The sequence below is a fragment of the Callospermophilus lateralis genome, chromosome 9 (genome assembly GCF_048772815.1).
Source record: "Callospermophilus lateralis isolate mCalLat2 chromosome 9, mCalLat2.hap1, whole genome shotgun sequence".
NCBI classification, from domain to species: domain Eukaryota; kingdom Metazoa; phylum Chordata; class Mammalia; order Rodentia; family Sciuridae; genus Callospermophilus; species Callospermophilus lateralis.
This window is the reverse complement of record NC_135313.1, coordinates 63864612-63880937: the sequence shown is the minus strand read 5'-3', so window position 1 is coordinate 63880937 and position 16326 is coordinate 63864612. Positions and strand designations below refer to the sequence as shown.

At 32.4% G+C, this 16326-nt stretch overlaps 1 protein-coding gene across 1 annotated transcript in view; it reads right to left on the bottom strand.

Annotated features, from left to right (window-relative positions):
• Positions 1 to 1124: 1124 nt before the first annotated feature.
• Positions 1125 to 16326, bottom strand: part of Scn7a (sodium voltage-gated channel alpha subunit 7) — an 83194-nt gene continuing 67992 nt past the window's right edge. The window contains exons 18-25 of the mRNA XM_076865422.2: positions 14052 to 14225; positions 12586 to 12693; positions 10582 to 10860; positions 9813 to 9866; positions 9280 to 9417; positions 7585 to 7689; positions 7017 to 7287; positions 1125 to 4237 (exon numbers count right to left, since the gene is read on the bottom strand). Of these exons, the coding sequence (XP_076721537.2) occupies positions 3171 to 4237; positions 7017 to 7287; positions 7585 to 7689; positions 9280 to 9417; positions 9813 to 9866; positions 10582 to 10860; positions 12586 to 12693; positions 14052 to 14225 (2196 nt within the window). The 3' untranslated portion in view covers positions 1125 to 3170. The remainder of the gene's footprint in view (positions 4238 to 7016; positions 7288 to 7584; positions 7690 to 9279; positions 9418 to 9812; positions 9867 to 10581; positions 10861 to 12585; positions 12694 to 14051; positions 14226 to 16326) is intronic.

Sequence of the window (16326 nt, the reverse complement as noted above, 5' to 3'; positions counted from 1 at the left end):
TTTTTTTTATAATCTCTGAGGTGCAAGGTTCATGCCCTCCTTTATTTGCTCCTTACTATATATTCCAGTAGGAAGAGCTCTGAGCCATAATCCCAGGTGTCATCTTCATGGTGGACTCTTCTTAAAGGTCCCTCTGTATGAAACGAAGCTAATCTTCACTAATTGAGAAAAATCTTCTTTTTTCCTCTAAGGGCCCACTTTACTAACTTTATCTCCAATTTCCAATGTAGTACTCAACATTTCTTCATGTATATGTATTGCAATTCAGACCAATAGTATAAAAATTGCCATGAATTATAACCATAGACGACAGTAAGCTGTTTAGTCTCTTATCTTTTTATACGAGTAAGCTCTAAATGTGCATCTAGCATTTAGTATTTAATATAGGTTGAATGAAAAAAACTTCTGTAATTTTATCCTTTGTGCTTCTCTTCTTCTAGGAATTGTCTACATTTAAAATTCCCTTGACCAAAAGGGGTTGGTGTAGGAGGTGTCAGGGGAGAAGAGGAGAGAGAGGCTGTCCATTAATTTCGGAAACTAAACTTGATTTTGTGTCCTAGCCATGTCCTTTACAAGTTTTGTGTCCTATTAAAGCTTTTGTAACCTATAACCTTTCTAAGCCTATTGTTTTTGATTTACAAACTGAGAGTGGTCACCTCTTCATTCATGAAAAATTCTTAGCACAAGGCTGGATATAGCTACCAGCTGAATACATGGTAGCTATCACCATTGTCTAAAACTGCGTTGAATGTATTGCATTTATTAATAAAAAAGAAATAAAATGTTTTGAAGAAATGGAAATTGATAAGTAGCAGCACACCAATAAATTTATTTTGGTATTATTTTCTGTAAAGTGAATTTTAACGATTTTGAGCTCTAGTTTGTAATATTGCAGTTATGATTTTGGTAAGAGAATTGTTTTTTACATTTTGTCAATGTATAGGGGCTCTGGTAAGTGTATTAACATTTACTTTATAAAAATAAGTGTGGTAAAGAAACCTAAGTGTTTCTAAACTTAAATTTTGAGACTGAATAAAAAAATTTCTGAGTAGAGTTTTTTTTATGTTACCATAAAATCACCAACGTGACTTATCAAATAAAAAAGAAAAACAAACAAATCTTACTGTCATTAACAGATTGTCTTTATTATTTTCTATAGTTTCTAAAAAGTAGAATATATTGTAATATTTTGTTAAAAATAAACCTTTACACAGTTTTCGGAAGGTTAGTGGCAAACACAATTTACAAGTAAAAGTAATAATTTTCAGACTTAAATCAGTTTTTTTGTCTTTGTTGAATTTATAGAAGCAAGTTATATTACAGTGTCAATCTCTGAAGCAGTTTCCATACTAAAGCATCCCAAGAAATGGAAAGCAAGAAGCCTTGGTAAAGCACCAGCTATCACCATGTTGTAAGTCAATACTGATTGCCCTCTGGTCCCCATCTCATGATGGAGAGCAAGAGGAGAAAGGGAAGGAATATGTATAGAAAAAAATTGAACCCTGAAATTACATTTACCTAGGGGTCCCTCAAAGGCATCTTGGTAAGGTTATTAAATTTTTGAGGAGCAGAAATATAATTGTTAAGGCTCAAGATCATGCATTTATAATAAAAATACAATTACCAATATGTAAATAATAGGCAATGTCATACTACATTTTTAAAGCTTGTTATTTAAGTCAACAGTATGCAGGTTTTTCTTTTGAATCCTTTAGGACTTTGTAGGCACATTGAAATTAGTTTTCGTAAAAATGGAGTAAGTACCAGATTCTTGAACTACATGAATATAAATGACGACTTTTTTATCAAAAACTCCCAAAACAAATCTTTCTAACTTTAAGAATAATTTCAATGGTGAAAACTAACATTTCAAATTTTAAAGTTTCTGAAATATAAACAATTTATAAATTACTTTTGTATATGATGAAATTAAAATGCTTAGAAAGAAATGAGTAAGTGAAACTTAATCTGCATATACTAATGCTATAAAAGGATGACTTCCATTCTCATCTCCCAATTCACAGCCCCCAGAGTTCGAATGCTCATTTCCTTTTTTTAAGCTATGAGGACCTAAATAAAGTGAAAAGCACTTTGGAGTGGCTAGTTTTCCAAGGAAGATCAAGACACTGCAAAAATCACTACACATACTGGTAGGTTTCAGCTCTTCTAATCAATATTATAACATGCATTTGCCAAGTCATACATACTTAATGTTACACTAAGGATAAATGGGAAAAAATTAGATTTATAATAAGATAAAGTTGGGTTCACTAATGTATTATTTACGGTATCATTTTAGTAAATGTATACTTTGAAAAAAAGAGGAAAATGTAGGCCATAATGGCAGTTTCATGGATGGATGTTTTTCTGTTCTATGAATTCATCCTGCTGAAGAACTGGAGCTTAGATAGAACTAGAGGAAAAGATAAGAAACCAGGAACCAAGAACAATAATTCCCATTAATTAATTCCCATTACCAGTGGGGGGAAGAGGTGGGAAGAAATAAAGAAAAGAAAAAAAAAAGAAGAACAAACAAAAACAGAAGGTAGGGCTTCAACCAATCTTTCACAAAAATGGTTCTAATCAGCTTGAGAGTCTCTGGGATTGATCTCAAAGGCACTTCCTAAACAACTGCACCCTCCCTTGACCCAACTGGCATTGGTTTAAGCAAGTTGACGATATAATGCTCTGTAGGATTTCACTAGTTTTGTGTAAATTATTTTTTGTGATACCATAAAATTTGCCAATCTAACTTATCAAATAAAAAAGAAAGCTTATATTAAGAGAGCCCTTCTTTACCTGTAACTAAGTCATAGTTGTGGCAACTAGAAGCCCATTAAAGCAGATGTAAAATACACAAGGATACCTATTTGGCTGGTAATCTTTACCACCACCTGCATCCATCCTCTAGCGTAGGCACACATCTAATGAGCCATGCAGGCAAAACGCTGGATTATCAAAAGGTCATTTACTTTAACTGCAGCAATATTTAAGGACTGTCTTTCATGATAGATTGGTTAGAGTGAACAGAGGTGAAAAGTGAGTTTGGCATGAAGACTTGTGAACAGAAGCTTAACACTTACCACTTTCTCTCTGATAGTTGTTTTAATTTCTTAAGCTTTTAGCATTTGGGGGATATATGAAGAAAGTAAAGAGATGATAAGTAGGGATTAGATCTGACTTTGAATAGTTGATTTTTCTTTAGCTTTGTCAAAATAGACACCTTCATTTGTAGCCTGAACATCTCTGTCACCGTTTGTTATATGAATATCTGAAGTATTTTTGTCATTTTGCCTCAAGCGGTAACTTTTATAAGCACGCTGAATAATGGTGGCTGAAACTGCCTCTTGTTTTCGTTTTAGAGTAGTTGTAATTGGTTCATATGTGATTTTAAAAGGGTTGGCTAATACAAACCCTGATTCTACCTCGGAGAGGAGTTTTTCCACCCTTGCATCTTTTCCCATGACTCTTTTAGTTAAAGCAAGTAAGATGTCAAGGCAGTGGATTCTGTCTCCAACAGCCATGGGAAGATCCATAGCAATGAGCTGGCCCTTGTTTGGTTTTGCCATGAAAAGAGGAGGATCAAGAGCAGCTGCAAAGTCTGAAAGTTGGCTAGAGTCTATGTACTGTGTCCTATCAGGGTCAAACCTTTTCCACACCTGAAAGAACTTCCTAAAATCATCTTCACTCAAGGTCCTGGATTTTTTCTTAGAAACAATGCTTAAAAACTCCATAACCACAACAATATACATATTAACAATGACCAACCATGATATGAGGATATAACTGACAAAATAGAAAATCCCCACAGAAGGGTTACCACAATCTCCTCTAACCTGAGTCCCAGGGTTAATTTTATCAGGATCACAGTCAGACCATTTACTGTTGAAAATGGCATTGAGCATACCATCCCAACCAGCAAATATTGTAACTTGAAAAAGACAGAGCATACTGCTGCCAAAGGTTTCAAAGTTGGACACATCATTAATTCCAGCTTCTTTTTTCACATAAGCAAAATTGTACATTCCAAAGATCGCATAGATGAACATGACCAGGAAGATGAAAAGACCAATGTTCAACAATGCTGGGAGGGACAGCATCAAAGGAAGCATCAGATTATGGAACACCTTTGGTCCTTTCCCAAGACGCAGGACGTGGATGATCCGAGAGAGAAGAATCAGTTGTACAAGTGAAGGAGGCACAAGGTAGTATCCTGTTGTCATAGGCACAAATAGCCCTAGGCGTGGGAAAAGAAAGAGGAAATAAAACTGTTCAAATACAACTGTATTTAGAGAAACTTAAATTATTTTACTCTTACTTGCTTGTTCCTGTATTTGGTTAATATTTTATTAGTCCTTCACATTTAACAGGATATTAAAAGTTTGGATTAGTCAAATACTAATGGTGCTAATGATAAGGGTACTTAGGAAAATTTGGAAGAGAATTCTTGTGGACTATCATCTTAAAAATTTTATGGATCAAGTCTTTTTAAAAAAATATTTATTTGTTCTAATTCATTATACATGACAGCAGAATGCATTTCAGTTCATAGGACAAATATGAATCGCAATTTTTCATTTCTCTGGTTGTCCACAAAGTAGAATCACACCATTTGTGTATTCATACATGTACCTAGGGTAATGGTGTCCATCTCATTCCACCATCTTTCCTACTGCTATGCCCCCTCACCTTTGCCCTAATCAAAGTTTCTCCATTTCTCCCATGCACCCCGCTACCAGATCCAGTCTTTCTAGAATCACAGATGATTTGGATTCATAATAAAGAACATCAGCTGTATTTTTTCTGATTATTTCTGTATCAAGAAAGTTTGTTCAATCCAATCTGCACTGAATGCTAATAAAGGCATCATGCAGATATGCAAAGATGAAGGACATGATTTCTAGAACACTCTATAATCTGTTACCAGTTGTAGACATTTAAAATCATTACAACGTAAATTAGAAAGACCTAGTTGATAAATATAATTACAGTAACGCCTGGAATTCAGTAATGGACAGATTGTAATTTGTTTTCTCCATAAAGAGTGTTTGAGTCCCAGGAGTTTACATGTGAACTGAATATAGAAGCCTTTCCCTGACACTTAGGGATTGTTTGCTTTGTGTCAAGAAGGTGGTGGAGGGGAGAATCCTTTACATTTTCTAAATGAGATATTATGCTTGCTTACAGGAAGAATCCTGCCTCATACTGCCGTTAAACTTGCTCATGGACTCAGGAGACATTCTTCCAATCATTCCTGCCTCTCTCTGCAGAGCTTTAGAGAATCTTCCACTCTGACCCAAGCTCTCATTTCTCCTCAATCTCCCAAACTCATCTTATATAGGAAGTATCCTCATTTAATTTTAAACAAATTGTCTTCACATCCTCACTACTAAATTTTAAAACTCTTTTTCTTTTCTAAAATCTGAATTCATCCTGTTGACATTATTTCCCAGGCACTAATTTCAAGTGCATGCAGCTCATCACCCTCCACCTCCAACTCCATGTTTCTCAGGGAAGAGGGATGGAATAGCATTTTTTCTATCTTCTCAGTGAGATTTCCAGACACTTATCTTTCTCACTATGTTTTTTAATTAAAAAGTACAATAAACTTCTGAAACTCTGTGGATCCTACCACCATTCAACTATACCATTTCTACCATTCTTTGGCTCTGCAATCTACTCATTGCACCACATTTATATTCATTAAAGACTTCAGGAATTGGGTCACTTCTGTTCCACCCCAGAATCTTCTACCACAGCCCATTCAAAGGCCTGTCTCTGAGATTCCAACCTTTCAAACTTTTATAGTTTTTTAATCATTTAATTTCAGTAGTCCATATGTATAACCCCATTCTTGACCCAGGATACCTGACAACCTTGAAATCTCAAATTCAGCTTTCTTTTGGCTATAATATTATTTTATCCCCCTCCCCAACCCCAGTTCTCTGATTAATAATTTCCACTTCAATCTCACAGAGTGCTTCAGTTCTGTAATTCACCTGTTTTCTTCCTGTTACCTCCCTCCTGCCTTTATGTACTCTTCTATCAAGTTTTTTATACTTTTTCTCTGAATAACTAGTTGCATTAATTCATGTATTGACTGAATTTTCTTAAAGTACAGATGGGCAAATTATTTATCTACATTTTCCAACAACAAACACAAATTGTATTTGTATAGAACAGTGCTTGACACAATGAACTCTTCAATATTGTCCACACTCTCATGGAATTTACATTTTGGTGAGTGTGTCATAGAGAAGTAGACAAAGAAACTTATTTTTGCCTGAAGCACATCCATAAATTTCTATTTGAATTTTACATTTTTCTCTGACCTTTACTTACTGGAGGTGCTTCTCCCTGTTATGCTGCTATAGCACCCTGAATCTCCTTTACCAACCTCAATAGCACAGCATTTAAATGCACTATTCAATTATTTGTAACCTTTAGTAGACTATAAACTGTGTACATGCAGAAATTATGCCTATCTCATTGATCACTGTACTCTTGCATGTAGCACAATGTCTATTCACAAAAGAATAATTTTAAAAATGTTAAATAATTGAGATCTCCAAAGTAATAGAAAACCAGCAAACAATTAATTTAAACCTACAACTCTCATATGTAAAAGTTAAAATTGTTTTTTTTTTTTTTTTTTTTTTTTTTACTATTAGAGGAAACAGAACAACAATGAGTTTGACAAATCATGGCATTCTAATACATAAAGATCCTTATAGTATCATCTAGAAAATGAATGCATGTTTTATACTGAATGTATAAACCAGCATTTATCTAGTGGTTTGTGATATGAAATCTTTGCCATTAGTTCAAGAATTGTATTTGCAAATATTATCTGTCAGTCATGTAAGTATGTATGAATGTAATAAAATGTGAGATTTTTATGTTGTGAGTAAGAAAGTTTCTACCTCTTTTGCTTCTTAAAATACTAGAGAAAATTTTATGAGAGTTTTCTTGAATTGATATTACTACAAAGGAAATTGTGACAAAGCAAATCTTACCTGTAATGGAGAAAATTACCACCACAAAATCGAAAATGTTCCATGTGATTGTGAAATAGTAACAATGGAAAGAGATGAGCTTCAGTATACATTCTATAGTATACAATAAAACAAAAATTGCATTGATCCAGTAGTCAGCAATATCCATTTGTTGACTCTGTTCATCACTTTGGATCATAATGGTTACTGCTTGAACATGGATAAGAACCATGATGATGATATTAAAAACTCGATTTGTTACCAAGTCAAAGATAAAGCCTTGGAACTTATTCTGTGAATAAAGAAAATAACTTTAATAGTTTTATTAGTAGGTTAAATATTCATGCACATAGTTTTTAGATTCTACAGCTTTCCTCCTAAAATAATTAGGAAAATAAGTGAGTCTAAATTTTTGCAAACTACAACCACAGTGTATAGTGAAAACAATGCACATGCAAAAAAGTTTTGTCAAGGAACATCTTTTACAAATATTGTCAAAATAATTTGTTAAGAATTTTGGAAGCACACTTTCATTAAAATAAAGTCAATCTTTTTAAAGCTTCAAAAAAAGATCTAGACTTCTTCTTACTCTTGGGCGAGGTAATGGTCTAGGGGAGTCTTCATACATCAGCCTCTTCAGTTTACGGTACTGTTTCCTTTGTTTTACTGTTATAAAGATATTTGAGCCTCCTTGGTAAAGAAATGAAAGAAAAAGATGTTAAAATGCCATATAATCCAAATTTTCCCTTATAGAAAATTTGAGGATTATTGATCTAACTTTGGCAAAAAGCTTAAATGTGAGAAACTAAATCATGTTTGAACATTTTCAACTTTGTACAAAAATACATACAAAACCTGGAATGCTGGCAATGAGTGATATTAAAAAACCTTTTTTTTTTTTTTGTATTTTCTGTGTGCAGCTCACCCTACTTTTCTCCTTTCAGTCTTTTGAGGCCCTTTCTCTTTTTAGAAGTTTACTAAGGATGGCTGAACTCAGCAGATAAAAGTAAAGCTTATTGTGCCCTTTAATATGCAGGGATAAAGAGAATTGGTCAAATATATATTTTCATATATTCTATGCTGCTTTGCTTTATAGATACTATCAGAAAATATTTTTATTGTTATTCCAAAAGTACCTTGTGCTGACTTCATAGCACCGCCTACAGCTGAATTGTTTTTGTGTTTCTAGTGCATATAATTTTATGATAATATAGGAATTAGGAATTGTTAATGCCCTAAAATAGAACCTGGTCACTTAACACTGACAGGAGTCAACAACAGGTAGTACAGAAGCAAAGCATGGGAAGTTACCCACAGCTGGAAGTGGTCAGGAAGCTTAAGCACCCAATCAGAACTGTGTTTGATCGCTGAGCTCTCTATTACCATCTGATTAGCAGAGACTCAAAATGTCATACCAGATTTTGCACGTGATTTAGTTTGATGACACAGCTGAAGATGAAATTCCAAATTAAACCATTTTTTTCTTTTGATGTTTTTGAAAGGCTTTTTGACAGTAGGGCCCCTAGTAGGGCATCTATATGGACTCACAGTCTTTTGAGGTCTTTACTTTTGTGGCAGCCCTGAAGGGAGTCTTTGTGCACACAAGTGGTTGTTCAATTCTGTCTCTGAATTCTCTATTCCTGGGTTTGAGTACTCCTTCTTAGGAGGCATTGAGTATATTGGTGTATACTTCATATATTTGAGCAGATACACAATATTAATATCCATTTTCCAGCACATCATTATTTATAAAATATACATATAGAAATACAGGCAATTTTTAACTTAAATTTTTTTTTGTAGTTGTAGTTGGACAGAATGGCTTTATTTGTTTATTTTTATGTGATTCTGAGGTTCAAACCCAGTGTTTCACACATGCTAGGCAAGCTATCTACCACTGTATAGCCCCTGCCCTAATTTTTAACTTTTCATCTGGCTGCGTATATATTAAATACTGAAAGCAATATAAGGAAGAACATTACAGCAATGTGCAACAATGTGCAAGAGCATCAGTCATTATTTTATTGCATTTGTACCAAATAAAAATGACATCGAGCACTGGGGTTATAGCTCCGTGGCAGAGTACTTTCCTAGCATGTGGAAGGCACTGGGTTCAATCCTCAGAACCACATAAAAATAAAGAAAATAAATAAAGATATTGTGTCCATCTACAACTAAAAATTTTTAAAAATTTAAAAATGACATTGAGCTATGTGAATCAGCATTTTTATAAACGTGTTTTTTTTTCAGTCATTGATGAACAAAAAAGGACTATTATACTTATCTTTATTTTATGCTTGTTGAAATTAGTAATAATAACACTGATCAGCATACTCAGAGGAAGAAATAATCCAAGGATAATGAAGCTGATAAAGTAATAATACATGTAGAGGTTGTACTCAAAATCAGGCTGCATATTAACCTAAAATTGAATTTTTAAGAATTAGTAAAATATTGGTGATAATTTATGTAAACCTAAGATTCATAAAACAATTTAGGATAAGAAAGTCTAACAATGTTATTCAAGGTAATGTTTTCTTTTTACTCTCTGGTAAAAAGAACGCTATTGCTTTGCTTATTTAAACTCTAAAGTTTATTTATTTATTTAATTATTGTTACAAAATATGGTAATCCCTCAAATGGGCCTGTTGGGACTCAATCATTACATATATTTCTGGAAGGATTTAATTGCCCATGAAATACCCAACCTAAAATATTAAATTTCTATAAATTATCACCTATCTCTTGTGCTTGAGTCACAAAAATTTTGACTTTGCTTGAATCTTAATAATGCCTTTAAGATTATACGGTACTTACACCAACAGAATCAATTGCTGAATTCATAATAGTGATCCATCCATTAAATGTTGCCTATATAAAATAATACATATTTAGTTCTTAGAAATATATTTCATGGCAAATAAAAAGTACAACTCAATTTGCTATTAACACTTTAAAACATTTGATACTAAAACTTGCCATACTTCAACATATTGGATAACTGAGGTATTTAGCTTTTTAATTAATATTTTATCTGTCAGTTATTTTACTCAGTCTATTTATAATTAATAATAAAATATTTTAAAATAGTTTATATTAAAAAATAAAAATAGAGAAATGGATGGTAAAGAAGTGCATTAATGCCAGAATTACTGATAGCTGTTAGAGATGTGATTTTCTGTGAGATAAATAAGAAAGGAATGTCTGCCATTTCATGTCTGCTAGATACTGGGTTTCCTCAGTAGCCATTTCTGAAAGCAACAAATAGAAAATTACTAACGGCAACTGAAGTAGGACCAAGGAATGTGGTCATGTGACCACATGGTCAGTGATGGTGGAAGCAGGTTTGGCCAATATCTGCTATTTCTGTTCTCTTCACTTCTTCCTCCCAATAGGGCAGGAAATTGTCACCTCTGTCACTCCAAATTATAGTGTGTCTCATAAAACTTCTGCCTTATAGCAATTGATAAGATATCTTATAAGCAAATGTATTAATAATTCATATCTTGTCCTTGACATTCAACTTACAACGTGGATGAACATATTATTGATTAAAAAAAGAAAGAAAGTTCAAAAGGGTACTTACTACTTGAAGCAAAGAGAGGAAACCATTTCCAACATTATCAAAATTCAGTTTTGCATTCTCCCATGGCATGGATTCATTCAACACAAGGTTTTCACACTGACTCCGATTCTTGACTTCAGATACAGGAAACCTTTCCTCACTTATTGGGTCAATGCATTCATAGAATGTGCCAGAAAATAAGTGTACCCCCATGATACTAAATATCAGCCAGATCATAAGGCAGACCAGAAACACGTTCAGAGTGGGTAAAATTGTTTTTATCAAACCTCTCACAACCACCTAGCATATAAAAAAAATGAACATGTGAACTTTAGATCAAAAATGTAAAATTTTAAAATTCTAATTACATATGTAATTATTAATATTACATAATTCAGCTAATTTTTCACAATTTGGTTTAGAATCAGAGGTAAATATCACCATATTGCAAAGTTCCATGATGTGGTTAATAAAATCTATTTTATAGTTATCAACTACAATTACTATTTTAGATTTTTGTGTTTTAGGTATATAATATTTAGAATTTTTCTGTATTTGCTACATAAACTGTTTCTTCCCCAACTCCAATAAATAAAATACATTTGAGAAATACATAGATCAAACCTAAGTCTTGTTATAATGAGTCAACCAAAGATTCACATGAATTATAAAAATAAAAATAATATCATATTGGCATATATATGCCAATATATATATTATATATATAATATATATTGGGTATATTTGGTATATATATATATGTTGGGTATATTGGGTATATATATTGGGTATATATATGATTGGGTATATATATCGGATATATATGTAATAAAATATTCCCAATATAATTAATGTGGACTGTGGGTGTAACTTAGTGGTAGGGCACTTCATTGCATGTGATAGGCTCTGAATTCAATCCCCAGAACCACGAAAAAATATACACAGATGTATAATAAATGTGCTTGTGATTTGTATATGTGTATTTATGTATATTCTATATAAAGGTGTTGGTATTAAATTTTCTGATATTTTTAAACATATATTTTAAATTACATATATTTCTAGTTGAATTCTCACTTCAATTTTGATGTAAAAATGCTTTTGATCAAGCAGAAAGATTTTAAGTGTTAAGGTTTCTTAATCAAAGTATATAAATTACAAAGTTAATGCAGCTTAAACATAAATAGGTTTTTATTCAGTCATATCATAGAATTGAAGATGTAATATTGGGTATTTTTAATTAAGTACTGAGACTAATGTTAAGTAATCTACATAAATAAAAATGTGAAATGCACATATATGTAAATATGTAATAAAAGGTACAATTGGACTTTTCCTTTCATTTCTGCACACAATTGACCACTGTTTATCTGCATATATATGATTACTGTTCATGGTGACCATAGACTCCATTGTTTCTTTTAGTTTGAATCATATGGGATTTCTATTACAGTGCAAAAGATGAAACCCTGGACATTTTATATAAATGAATCTAGTTGTTCTCTCCATATGGGTTAGAAAAGTCTTTAACATGGTAGTAGGAGGGAATGACAAGTAAAAATTAATAATTTGTGATGTCTGATTTTAAAAAATTTAATTTATTTTAGAAATCAAAGTTTCCTCTCATTTAGTAAATAACAACTTTGTGTGTACAATATTTTCACAATTAAAAATTTAGCTATCAAAGTTCCATTTTCTGACAGTTACATATTTAAAAATTGAGACAACTTCACTAACATGTATTTATTTGAGTTAGAAAGGTATTGTTTGTGAAACAATATTTTCCCTGTCGATTATTATGGTCTTTTCGCTCAGCTTTATTAGTTTTCATATATTATGAGCAATAAGGACCTAAAATCTCAATAAACATAACCAATATATACATTCCCCTCTATTTTCATGCTGTAGGCTATAAGGTTTTTGTTATATTGAAATTGATGAAAAGACAACAAATCTTGTTTATTCACAGAAATTTAGTAATCTCAAATAAAAACCCATATATCAGTCTAGAAACTTTATATTTACCTTCATTCTTTCAAATTGAGATAGAACTCTGAGTGCCCGAAGGAACTTAATGGAAGTAAGTGGTTTTAAATCTTCCCGAGTTTTGCCTAATAAGCTAAGACAAAACACCTGTAATATTTTTTAAAAAGAGTTAATATGACTGTCTTAATTGAAATAACATATAAAATAAACTTCATATTTATTATAAAATAATAGTCAAAGCTGTCAATAAAACTTTGAAATATTTTCAGATATTTCAAAATGTTATAATAATCAGATGTTTATAATCAGATGTTTCAAAATGTTATAATTGTTAAAAATCACTTAAAATATAAAACAATTTTTTCTGTAATAAAGAGTATAACAACATTACTATGCATATGTACTTACATTCTTGTGATGAAGAATTATATTTATAATGATATTTTAAAATTAAAATTAAAGAATCAATTTTATAATTATTTGCAACACAGTATTTGTATATGATATATGCATTAAAACAAGATTTGGAATATATTCATATATTCACCCATGTGTAATTATGATCAATAAAATATACCCAATAATATTTCAGAAACCAGGCCTCAAGAAATATATGAATATTATTAAGTCAAAAGTACAAATTACAAAAAGTATAACTAAGTACTAAGTGATTTTAAAAGTAAATATGTGTAGATAAAAATGATTAATGTTTGAGAAATATTAATCAAAATTGAGCAAGGTGACAGAGCTATGATTACAGTTTATTATGTCTTCATGTTTTCTAAATTTTCAAGTCAACATAGATGAACATTTTTTTCTTTATACTAAAGGGAGGATGATCTTGAATTAGGCTTTGAAGCATGGGAGTCATTTATATAAGCAAAGAGTGGTGTGGACATGTAAGAACAATGACTAGAAAGTGGGAAGGTGATTTTGGTAAAGTGCAGTTTGACTGGAGTAGAAGATAAATTTGTAAAAATTAATTTAAAATGCAGAGGTCAGTTATTGCAAGCCATTAATTGTAGGTTGAGGAGTTCCCTATTGAGGAGATCTCTCTCTATTAGCTTTAGAATGTGGAGTCATTTGTTCATTAAACACAAGTTTCGAATTTATTGCAGTGGTCCTAATGAGAAATTCTGGTTGCTTGCTATAATACTTACTCAATTGTGGATATTATTTATTTATTTAAAAGTCAAGTCATAAGAATTTAAAGACCTTCGGAAGCTGATATTTTCAAGATATTGTGCAACAAACCTATTCTGTTAGCAGTGGATTCATAGGTATTACAATAATCCAGGAGCCTAGTCCTGAACTTTTAAAATTTTAGAATGACAAGATGAGGATAGATGTTAAACACTGCAGATAAATAAAGATGACACATGAACCACTAAAAATGTACAGAGAAGGGAAACAGGAGCTATCATGAAGCAAAAGAATGAGATATGAAAGAGTAAAAATAGGAGTAAATCAAATAGCCTTTAAATATTTTTTTATAAAATACATACGATGACAACCATGAAGTCCAGCTTGTACCATCCATTGGAAAAATAGGCTTTGAAACCATATGCCATCCACTTTAGAAGCATTTCAAGAATAAAGATGTAAGTGAAGATCATGTCAGCATACTCCAGTAAGATTTTAATAGTCTTTCGTTGATCTATATATATATCTTCAAAAGCCTGTGGGTAAAAAAATTAAGGATTTGCCTAATTTCAACAAACTCTTTCACATGTAAAGGAATGAAATTCTATCTCAAATACAATAAAATGCATAACTAAAGAAGAAGGGCACTTCATAATGATCAAGGGATCGGTCTCATAAGAATAAATTTGTGTGCACAAAATAAAGGTTAAGAAAATATATTTAAAATTGAAACCAAAAGATCTAGAAAAAGATGAGTCATAGTGGGAAAAAATTACATTCTTTTTATAGTTAAAAGTACAACAGAAACAAAGTATTAACTACATTAGTAAGAATACAGCAGATGGAGAGTCAATAGAAATTACAAATGACATAATTGTATCCAATACATCACATCACATAACATATTCTTCAAAAGTACATACTGTCTTGATTCTGGTGTTGCTCACCAAGGGCCCCTTTATTGGGAAAATCTACTAATTCCATAGTGACTTTGAGTATTGCTTGATAACACACAACTGAAACCCTCTGGAGAATTGCATCTACCATACAAGAAGGAGGCAGATTTCTCACCCAGGAGCAGATTTCCACTCCAAACAGGATACACCTCAGACAATGGCTGATTGACACAGAGATGCTAAAGTCAGCAATCTTTTCAATGAAGGTGGAGTACTATTGTACCTTCTATCTGCAGAGCTTCCCTGTAAAATCAAACTGAATCTAATATTGTTTGAGGAGCATGAAGAAACCTTAATGACAGAAATGCCTTCAAAAACCACTTTAAAAAAAAAAAAAAAAAAGATCTACCTTCTCTTTCCGTTCAGGCCACCAGCAGAATAAAAAGAGTCAAATCTCTTCATAAAGTAGCTAGAGAAGCACTACTAATATTGCTAAGGAAGGTCAGGGATTGTATTCTAGAGGACTTGGTTCATAGGTAGAATGCAGTAATATATGCTGAAAGGAAGTGAGAGAGTCTGCCTGCGATCCTGAGGAGCTGGGTATTACATTACAATGCTGTACAAGAGTAGCACAAAATGAGGGTACAATATAAATCTATGTTATTACAATGACTGAAGTGAGATCTGTGTCATTGGGCTAAAATCAAAGTGTTAGGGAGGATTCTTTCCTTTTTTTATGTATATTTTTAGTTGCAGATGGAAACAATACATTTATTTATTTGTTTATTTATTGGTGCTGTGGATCAAACCCATGTCTCATGGTTACTAGGCAAGTTGCTCTACCACCGAGCTACACCCTCAGCCCTAGGGCTGATTTTTTTATGAGGCTCTGAAGAGATAATCTATCTCCATTCTTTTTCAGCTTCTGAGGACTGCCTACATTACCTGACTTGCATTGTCTTCCTTCCTCTTCAGAGCATCTGACGCCAGGGTAGGCACTTTCATCCTCATATCATCTTTTCTTCTGACTCTGACTCCTCTTGCATCTTTTTTGTAAGGACCTCTGTGATTACATCAGGTCCATATGGATAATCCAGGGTGATATCCCCAGTCCAAGATTCTAAATTAATTATATCTGAGAAGACCCTTTTGCCATATATTAATATTCACAAGGTCTGAGGATTATGACATGAGCATATTTAGAAACCATTCTTTAGTCTACTACAAGCTTGATCAGAGAGGATACAATATAAAGCTAGATAAAAGGGCAAATATGTTGTTTATGCAGTCACTCTCCAGTGACAGTAATTAACATCATATTCATCATTATATGATGACATCCTATAAATCTCATCTTAGGAACAAGAAATAGTAAATTCTATAGATCTTTTGGAGAGACATGCATCTTCTAAAACTAAGAAAGACTGACAATACCAGTGGGTCTTTTCAGGTTTGAAATCAAAAGTTCACATGAAAACTGTTACTTTTCAGAAGGGCCTAGTGGAAGAAGGTATTCTAAAATTGTTTTGTTACATTCTAAGTAACTGTTCCCCTTGAGCTATGTAAAGATACCATGATGCTTGAAAAAATCTGTGATGGAAAAATATGTAGGGAAGAGCATCTAGCAAGTCAGCTTGGGGTATTTGTTCTTCCCTTACCTTAACACTGGCAAAAGTGGAATCAGAGGTTTTTGATCCTAGAATAGGGCATTAGATGATAGTCTGTCTTCACTAAAACTCGA